General features: G+C 38.2%; 1 protein-coding gene across 4 annotated transcripts in view; it reads left to right on the top strand.

Moving 5' to 3' along the window:
• The first annotated feature begins 6,152 nt into the window (after positions 1–6,152).
• Positions 6,153–10,128, top strand: part of ehbp1l1a (EH domain binding protein 1-like 1a) — a 30,221-nt gene continuing 26,245 nt past the window's right edge. For 3 of the 4 annotated variants that reach the window (XM_017310566.1, XM_017310565.1, XM_017310564.1), the window contains exons 1-3: positions 6,162–6,396; positions 8,557–8,614; positions 9,929–10,024. In XM_017310566.1, coding sequence (XP_017166055.1) covers positions 6,293–6,396; positions 8,557–8,614; positions 9,929–10,024 — 258 coding nt within the window. In that variant the 5' untranslated portion in view covers positions 6,162–6,292. Of the gene's footprint in view, positions 6,397–8,556; positions 8,615–9,928; positions 10,025–10,128 lie in introns of all 4 variants that reach the window. The other variant, XM_008435077.2, reaches the window with a different exon arrangement.

Here is a 10,128-nt window from a genome sequence, read left to right as displayed (position 1 = left end):
CCACTGAAAGCTCTGGTTTGCACAATAAATGCCATGTGGGTGAAATTTTATGGATGATACTCTGATGTCCCATTCTCCTGAAGGCAGCACAGAGAAGAGAAGAAGAGTTATGATTAATGTAGTTACAGTTCTATCCATGTTTTAATGTTGCAGAACTCAGTTGTTTTGCAAATAGTTCAAAGTTTAAACTGGCATTGCTGTACATCTTTTATCTGCTCATTTTGTGCAAGATTTAACAACTAGAAAATGACACAAAATAAGAATATTTTTTCCACTCTGATTGGCTGCTGTTAGGCCTACCGATTTTAACTTGAATGTTCATTGCATTTTTCATAGACGCCTGTATTATTTTTATATTATTATATTTATTATTTTTGATGATAAATACAGAAGCAGGCATAATAATCAAAACATCTACAATAGTGATAGTAATATTAATAATAAAATAATGTTCAGTGCAAAGTAGCCTGCAAATTCTTTGGTGGGGGACGGTGAGGGACCTGGATAAAGGCTAGGGRGGCGCTGGSCCAAAAAAGGTTGAAAAACACTGGATTAGGGGGATGAGAGGATATTTGAGAAAATGTGAGGTTGTGCTGCAGTAGATTCTCCTTTTCTCCAATTCTACCTTTCAACTCTCCACTGCATAGTTTATTTCTTTCAGGTAGATCTACGGTAAGTTTGGAGTGAAAACTTGGAATGATAGCTTTAATTAGGAAAATATAAATCTTACTGCATATAGATTTTGCATTTCACTTAATTGTGAAATATTAGAATCACTTTTTCATCCAACAATTTTCTCATAAATAGAAATGTAAACTTTTTTCTGTCAGGATTTTAAATACACCACAAATTAAACCTAGTCTACATGTAACCAGATATCTGGGGAAAAAATATATTTCTATATGTTTTGGCCTTTCATCCACATGAAAACTTTACTTTCACTAAAAATTATTTATGAAAACTCCGACCAAAGTGGAAATTTGAGAAAATTTTGTATTTGTGCTATATAAGTTCAGTCCATAGGGGCTGCACAGTGGTACAGCCCCTTCTTGCTGTTGCCTTGCAGCAAGAAGGTTCTGGGTTCGATTCCCGGCCCCGGTCTTTCTGCATGGAGTTTGCATGTTCTCCCTGTGCATGCGTGGGTTTTCTCCGGGTACTCCGGTTTCCTCCCATAGTCCAAAAACATGACTGTCAGGTTAATTGGTCTGTCTGAATTGCTCCTAGGTGTGAGTGTGTGTGCATGGTGGTTTGTCCTGTGTGTCTCTGTGTTGCCCTGTGACAGACTGGCGACCTGTCCAGGGTGACCCTGCCTCTCGCCCGGAACGTTAGCTGGAGATGGGCACCAGCAACCCTCCCGACCCCACTAAACCTGCCAATCGCTCACAACATACACGGTGTAGCTCATGCATGAAGTCATCAGTCCTGTTAGGTCACCTCCTTGACTTGCCGAAAGCACAATGATGGTGTAGATCTTTGGTAGGATAACATCACCTAGTGCCTTTCAAAACTATTTCCAACCTCTAAACACCTTCACCTTTTACCACGTTACAGTCCCAAACTCTACTGTATCATACTGGAACTTTGTTGTAAACTACTGAATAATTGGTAAAGTGGAAGGAAAATTCTTACAAAATTGTGTTTCAAACTCTCACGTACTTGGGAATAAAGCTCTCTACAGTGACCCAGTTATTTATATACCAATTCAATAAATTTGATTTGATTAATTTGTTAATTATGATGATTTTCTGCTTACAGGTAATGAAAACATGACATCTAAAATTTGAATATTACATCAGATCATAAAAAATAGATATTTTTTATAATGGTCAGAAATGTGGGCTTTATGAAGCATATATTAATTATCCACTTAAGGGTTATTTTCAAAAGGTTCTTTCAGTCCTCTAATTGATTGAATATGACTGTATCTACCGATACATATTTTTCTGATACTCCTAAATAAAACCCAGTGGAGCTAATCCCCTTCAGAAGTCTGTGTAATTTAGTCTCAACAAAAATACAGCTGTTAGTGCCTCAAATGTTTCTTTAAGAACCTTAGTGAGCAACCAGCATCATGAACCCAGCAGCAGGTCAGGGAGAGCATAGTGGAGAGGTTTAGTAGAGTTAGAATCCACAGTAATATCCCGAGGTCTGACCGTCTCCCAAAGCTCTGATCAGTTCATTGTCTGATCATGGAGAGAGGATGGAGCTGCTGACCTACCAGGACATGGTAACCCTAACCCTTGAACTGAAGTCTATATACAACTTAATGGTAAATCAGACACCATTTATACTAAACAGAATCTTAATCAACTAATATGGCTAGTCATAAACCAATTTTAGATATCTGGAATGTAAGTGTGGTGAAGCTGCTTTTATAATAAAATGGCCTGCCATATCTGTCCATCCTTTTCTCCATTTGGTATGGGATTTTTTTTTATTTCAAAGCAGTAACCATATGGCTTCCACCAACAAACAGATTGTCTCTTCATGAAGCTCAAGTCCTTCCAGTTCATGAAGCCAGTGGACACATCAGCGGAGCGGTGTTGTCCAGATGTAAGGTCCAAGAAGGAAAATTACATCATTAGGGATAATGAACTGTTTGGCCATCAAGTCAGATTAAGAGAAGAAGACAGTGACTGGGGGGAGCCAAACGTCCAGTTTTCATCTCTCATGCAGTCAGTTAAGAGGCTTGATCCTCGGCAGTCCAACCACCTCAGGATCCCCAGCTGAACCCTTAGAACCCTACCTGAATCCAAGAAGAAAAATTCTGATTTTTTTGCACAGAAGCTGGAATCTGGGTTTTATTATTTTCTAACTTTAATCATGTATTAATGTTGGCTTGTCCTTCCTGTCCCCCTCTTGGTACCGCTGACAGACAGCTCACAGGTGTCCGGATAAGCCAAGCTATATTTACAAAGGTTATAGATGGAAATGTGAAGCGTGATACCACTGGGATCTTATTACTCTAATTTCAACTACATGTTTCTCTGTAGTTTACTCTCCAAAAAGGTCCTGTAATTTGTCGTTAGATTTCTCCAAAGACAGATCAAAAAAACAATCAGTCCTTGGGACAGTTTCCAAAGATTATTTGCTTCCACCACCAGTGGAGTCTTGTGCAGTACATAGAAGTGGTTGAGTGCTTTACTTATGAAGCTCTTTGGCTTCATAAGTAAAAGAGCAACTCTTTAGATGATTCTTCAAACTCCTCTGTCAGTAATCGTATTAAGTGCGCCAGCCTGTAGTCGATTTATGGTGAAATTCTGTTCTTAGCAGAATTTCACTGGAGTTTGGCTCCAGTCCTCATTATAACACTTAGAAATTTAGTATGAAGCTTTTGAATACTTTCCAACAGTAAGACCATTTTGTGACTGTCTCTTTCCTATTACCAACTGTACCAGTGTGAGTAATACTTCAATAATAAGATTTTTTTTTTCTTGGCCATTAGCTGATATTCATTTGCATATTACAGAAAGAAGGATTTCTACAGACGAGCAGACTTCAGTTGGTTTCTTGACTTTCTGGGCCTTTTTTGCCCATCTTTTTCACTCTGTGTTCATTGCTTCATAAAATAATTTGTAGAGAAATATATTTCAATTTGTGTGTGTGCATGGTTGTTTGCCCTGTCTGTCTCTGTGTTGCCCTGCGACAGACTGGCGACCTGTCCAGGGTGACCCCGCCCCTCACCCGAAACGTAAGCTGGAGATGGGCACCAGCAACCCTTCCGACCTCACTAAGGGACAATGGTGTACAGGAAATGGATGGATGGATATATTCCGATTTGGTTTGATATGTGTTTTACTTGGGTAGCTACCAACAACTGTTGCAAATTTTACTTTAGAGGAAATATTAGGAATATATTTACTGGGAATAATTTTGATAGTAAACACACAATAACCATTAGGGCATAAGTATTATTACAGTCTAATAACACTTAATCCTGTTAGAATTTCAGAAAGAACAACTGGAAAATAAACTGACCATAGTATAAATTGGCTAGAAAAACATAATCTCATAAAGACTAGGCTGGAATACTCCTCCTTCTCCAGTCTTCTTTGTTTCTTGCTTGCATGATTTTCTGCAGCCCAGTTCCAGCTGCTTCTAAGTGAGGAAGCATGAAAATGTGTTTGGAGACGAGGAGAAAGGAGGGACGTTCACAGGGGATTTGCTCCCTCACTAACAACCTCAGAGCAAAGGGAAAAGGCTGTTTACTGGGAGAACGTGCACTAGGACCAGACAGTGTGACTTAACATCAGCAGTAATTATAGTTTTGTGAGTGTTCCAAGATTATAAATACTATGATACATACAGACTGATTACCAGAGGATTATACTGTCTTTCACTTCACTTGGAATGTATCAACATAGTATTTCTATGTAGATATGTTCCACAACCTGCTTTCCTGTCTGACCATTATCAAATAAAAGCCATTAAATCTGAAAAAAAGAAACCAAAAAAGAAGCACTGCAAACAGAAATTATACACTCAGTTTTAAATGTATTGTTAAAAAAAGCATTTTATCCCCTGATCTTATGTTAACAAGGAATTGAATGCAGGAATAATGTGAAATGCTTATCCACACAGCATCATTGAACGTTTTTATTTATTATTTTTACAGTAGAAAATCTAAAAATTTGGTTTTAAAGGTCACACCAACTATACCAACAGGAATAGATAGGTTATGGATCATTTGAGAAAAGCAAAAATAAAATTTAAAGTAGTTTTAGGAGTTGTATTTTTAGATGTACACAAAGTTCAGTCATGTCATTGTTGCTCTTTTTCTGATAAATGTTAAGCTATTTGCTACTATACCTGTATTTTATGATGACTTAATGAAGCTGTGGTTCATCAGCTGTTTGATCTAACTGCCTTTGTTCCTATGTGATGGCAGATAAAACCTGGACAACTAATCACCAACTTGTATTGCAGCAATAATAAGAACAGATGGAGCAAATTACACACTGATAAAAAAAATCATCAAAAAGGTTTAACATAGAACTTTTAAATGGTATAACCTTTACAAAGACGGCCAATATCTTTCGATTTCTCTCAGGAGACTTTACTTAGTAAACCTACAGATCAATGTATGATTCTGAGTTAAGAGATATTATAAGTTCATGTTCAAAAGATTTTTCCTCATTGTTTATCTCTTGTGTACTCTCAGAAGCAGCATTATGTTCCCAGCTGCTCAGGATAACGTGGAGGGATAAAAATAAACTCAGTGTTGACTTGAAAAAGTCCCTGAAGCTGACACTGGACTCATGACACGGGAAATGCTCTCAGACTGGTTCAGAGATCATTTCTGTTTTTGTATTCACTGCTTTATAATAACCCTCAGCAGAACATCATGGAAACTTACTAACATCTGATTGGCTCCTCTAAGCACTATTTATGTGAGGCCCTGTTATTTGTTCTGGTTTAGTTCCAATTGTCTTTAGCAAGTCACTTTTTTATGAATGAAACAGTTATAAACGTTTCTAATTATATACTTACTAATTTAACATGTGTACACAAAACACCGACCCTTCAAAGTGAAGCTAAACTAGAAAGTATTACTTTAAACACTATTCAACAAGTAACCTCATGTGCAGTCTGTCATTGTTTTATCCATAGAAGATTTGTTATCATTGTCTCTCTTTTTTGTTTTCTGTTTTATGGTACTAATTTAGAATTTCGCATAACGCCCCAGTTTCGTTATTACTTACTCCTGCACAACGGGAAGTTACAATATGTGTGACTTTTAAAGCTCATGATAGAAAAGTCAAGTTACACAACTACATGGGAGGACTGGAAGTGCAGATATTCAGTATGACAACAACAACAATAATAACAATAATAATAATAATAATAATCATCATCATCATCATTATTGTTATTATTATTATTATTATTATTATTATTATTATTATTATTATTATTATTATTATTATTGAGGGTTAATATAATAACCATCAAATCTTACAGAACACCATATTGGTGTTCTTACCGAGCTACTGACCATGACTGTGTGCTTACTTCCCAAGCCGCTACCTCCAAAATACCCCTGTGTGTGTGAGATACCTGACATTAGGACAAACAGGCACATAAGAACTTTATTTTGAAAGTCATCGACGCGCGTGCTCCAGTTAGTCTGCGCTAGCTTGATGCGAATCCAGACTTGCCTGAGGCGCGTGAGTGTTTTTCGACACGGGTGAGTCGCTGTCCCTCGTCCCGGCGGTGAAGCAGCGGGGGTCTGCGCCCTCTGCGCTGTTATGCCGCTCTGAATCGCCTCTTTGCGGGAACTATCGACTCAGACATGACTTCAGTCTGGAAAAGACTCCAACGAGTCGGGAAGAGGGCGTCAAAGTTCCAGTTTGTTGCCTCTTTTCAAGAACTCGTAATAGAATGCACAGAAAAATGGTAAGTGTATTAATGTTGGCATTTGTTAAACAGAGGACCTAATGCAGGTTATCCATTCCTCTCTGTGTGCCTGGTTCTATTCAACACACATTAAAGGGACTGACTGACAGACGTAACCAGAAAGGGATGCAGGGACTCCACCCGAAGCACTCCGTAGTCACCAGAGCTGCCAGGCGTCAGGGATCCATTTACCGCTTGATCCGAAAGTCCGACGTATGGACATGGATCTTTTCTCCTTACTGTCCCACACTTTAACAAGCGAGGCGGACGTTGGAGCTTTTAAATAATAATGCATCAGATGACACCGAAATGTTTTCGGGGTAAAGCGCACTTCTTGATTTTAGACTCAGTCTTGATCATTTAGTTTCCCTCAGTGACTGTATAGAAAGTAGTTTAACTAGAATGAAAGAATGTATTGTTGGACCCTCGTATTTTCCTCACAGTACTACTCAGATGATGACAACATGTTGACAAATGGGTACTTCTCTCCTGCGTGGCCATTACTTCCGCGTTTGTTTTTGGAATATAAACATCAGCTGTTGTTTCCATGGGGTGTGGGAACTCTTACCCAGAGAACCGTGATATACTTCCAAAGGTTCACAGTGGGAGCTTTACAAGTCTGCTTCTGCTGTTTCTCTGGGGTTATTTTTGATTTAATATGTATACACTTTCATCCATCCATCCATCCATCCATCCATCCATCCATCCATCCATCCATCCATCCATCCATCCATCCATCCATCCATTCATCCATCCATCCATTGGATTTTTCCATCATACACACACGCACACACACACACATGCACACACACACACACACACACACACACGCATGCACACGCACACACACACACACACACAGGTTGTTTTGCTTGCTTGGTCCCATTTGAATATATTGCATTCTTCCACGTTTGTCTTTCCTAAATGGCCTGTGTCAAACTTTGAGCAGGATGTCTTCTGTTCTCACTGATGTGGAAAAATATTAACATATCACTTAAGTGACCTAAATGTTGCTTCCAAATTACATGTAGTAATGAAATAGTCCACATTTTGTGGAAATAATTTCATAATATGTTACAAACAGGGATGCACAGTGGCGCAGTTGGTAGAACTGCCGGAGTACTCTCGGGGTACTCCAGCTTCCTCCCAGAGTCCAAAAACATGACTGTCAGGTTAATTGGCCTCTCCAAATTCTCCTTAGGTGTGAGTGTGTGTGTGCACGGTTGTTTGTCCTGTCTGTCTCTGTGTTGCCCTGTGACAGACTGGCGACCTGTCCAGGGTAACCCCACCTCTTGCCCGGAACGTTAGCTGGAGATAGGCACCAGCAACCCTCCTGACCCCACTAAGGGTCAACGGGGTACAGAAGATGGATGGATGGATGGATGTTACAAACACAGGAGTCAAAATGATTAATTCCTGTTCTTTTAATGCAGTTAATTTTTTAAAATGTGCAGTTAACCCCCTGGCTTCTGTACTTTTTGGAAGTGATATGAAGTTTGAACATTTCTCCATCTCAGCTGTATCTCTATGGGGCTGATCTCCTGTTTCTTACGAAAGTTATCTCTGAAAGCAGCTCCACTCTCTCTCTCCTCTCCTGTCCACCTGTCTTCCTACTCACCGCTGCTCTGTGCTGCTGCAGCACAGCAGCGCTGAGAGCATAGGAAGAATACCGAAATGATTTTACTGTTGTCCACAGAACATTGTAGCAAAACATTTTTTAACATACAATTATTCACAACTGAAGCAACACTACGCTGCCATGAACAAATAAAAAAAATATAAACAGTGGTAAATACAAAAGCATCAAAGATATGAGAAAAGATGCCATGTTCTTCCTGTCACATTCTGTTTTAATCAATTGACAGTCCTAGTAAAAACATTTTGAACTCATTAACTCAGTTAATTTTTTAAATAATTAGTTAATGAATCGTTATTAATTCACAGAAACCCTATGATTTATCAGATTGTAATTGTTTGACAGCCCGAGTTACAAATTCATAACAATGCAGCATTGTAATGTGCTTAGGGTTAACTTAATGGTAGGTTGATGTAAGGTGAAAAAAAATTAATGCATTAATTAATGTAAAATTGCATTAACTAATGTAAAAATTAATGCTTGTTGTAATGTCACACTGTGTGTGTTTTTTTGTTGTCACGTAGGCAACCAGACAAACTGAGGGTGATGTGGATCAGAAGAAACAGACGTCACAGCACCAAGGTTAGAGTCACCATTACCACTGCTGCCTGCTGTGGTATTAAAACTCCTCTACAAAGCCCTAACCTGGCCAGTAGCATGAGCTTCACCAGCTGGATAACACGTCATTGTTCATTGTTGGAGCCAGACGTGTTGGAAGTCAAAACATTTTTATTGGAATGATGTCACACCTCATGTGTTTGAGTTACATGAAGGAAAACTTGTAAGATTTAATTGCTATGTAGTGACAATAGTAGTAGAATTGTCAGTAATAATGTGCTTCTCTGCATTTTGTACATTTAGACTCTAGCTCCCTTTCCATTACAAATCTGCTCAAAGTTTTTTAATATTCCAGTAATGTCAAAAAACACAATTTTGAAATTGCAGCATTTCCATTAAATGAGAGATGCAATTAAAATCACACATGAATAAGTTTATATAAAAATCATAGTGGTGGATGTAATAGCTTTTTTCAGCTAGGGATGCATGATCATCATCTACATCAGAATTGGGCAATATTTGTCATGTTTGTTACAATATTTGTCATGTATGGCGGTATCGGTCTGATGCAGAAAACTGGGGGATATTTATTTGTTTCTGGAGGGGCAGTGGAAGAGGTCGGTGGTCATGTGATAGTCATACTGATGCAGTCAGCAGTGTGATAATTTTTTAAGGTGTCAAATGGGTAGTCAAATATATATTATATATACAATATTGGTAAACATAATATAATATAAAAAAAAATTGTTAGCATCTATAATAGCAACATTAATATCGGATATTAAAATCTGGCCAAGTTTTAATTTTGGTCCACCTCTAATTTCTATTGATTTTTCCAACTTGAAACTTTGGAATTTCTTCTTCCGAGCATAATGTAACACAATATTGTTCTAAATTGAGTTAAATTGTACACCTACTGCAATGGGCTGGCGACCTGTCCAGGGCGTAGCCGCCTCTCACTTGATGACCCCTGGATGACCCTGCAAGGATTAGTGTATTAAAAATTGGATGGATAACAGCACTATTCACAAAAAATATGTTTCTTATTCATTAAACCTTTGCGGCTTGTACTTACAAATTGCTAACAATATGGGAAATAATATTAATATTAACTATGCAATTATAACAAAGGGTTAGGGATCAGTTAAATTATCTAAAGGTGGTAGTGTAATTTAAATTCATTCTCCAAAAATAGTGTCCTCAAGAGGGCTATGTCATATCTGAATTCTGTGTTTCCTTTCTCTTTCATGATTTTTCTTGTAAAGGGAATAAATAAAGCTGTTCATATTATATTCATCTTGCATGACATTTGAGTTCTCCGTTGCTCTTTTCTATTAGCTCCACAGCTGGCAGCCTGGTATAAAGAACCCATACAGAGGTCTGGTCATTTGGCAGGTTCCAGAGAGTTTAAACATCACTGTGACTCTCTTCAAGGTATGGCTTTATTTTCTACTGAGAAAGTATTTGACTTCCATAATGACAATTTTGTTGGATTTATGAATCATTTACCTGACAGACAGCTACTATGCTTTGTTGAC

Source organism: Poecilia reticulata, linkage group LG18, assembly GCF_000633615.1.
Source record: "Poecilia reticulata strain Guanapo linkage group LG18, Guppy_female_1.0+MT, whole genome shotgun sequence".
Lineage (NCBI taxonomy): Eukaryota > Metazoa > Chordata > Actinopteri > Cyprinodontiformes > Poeciliidae > Poecilia > Poecilia reticulata.
This window is presented reverse-complemented; position numbering and strand designations above follow the sequence as displayed.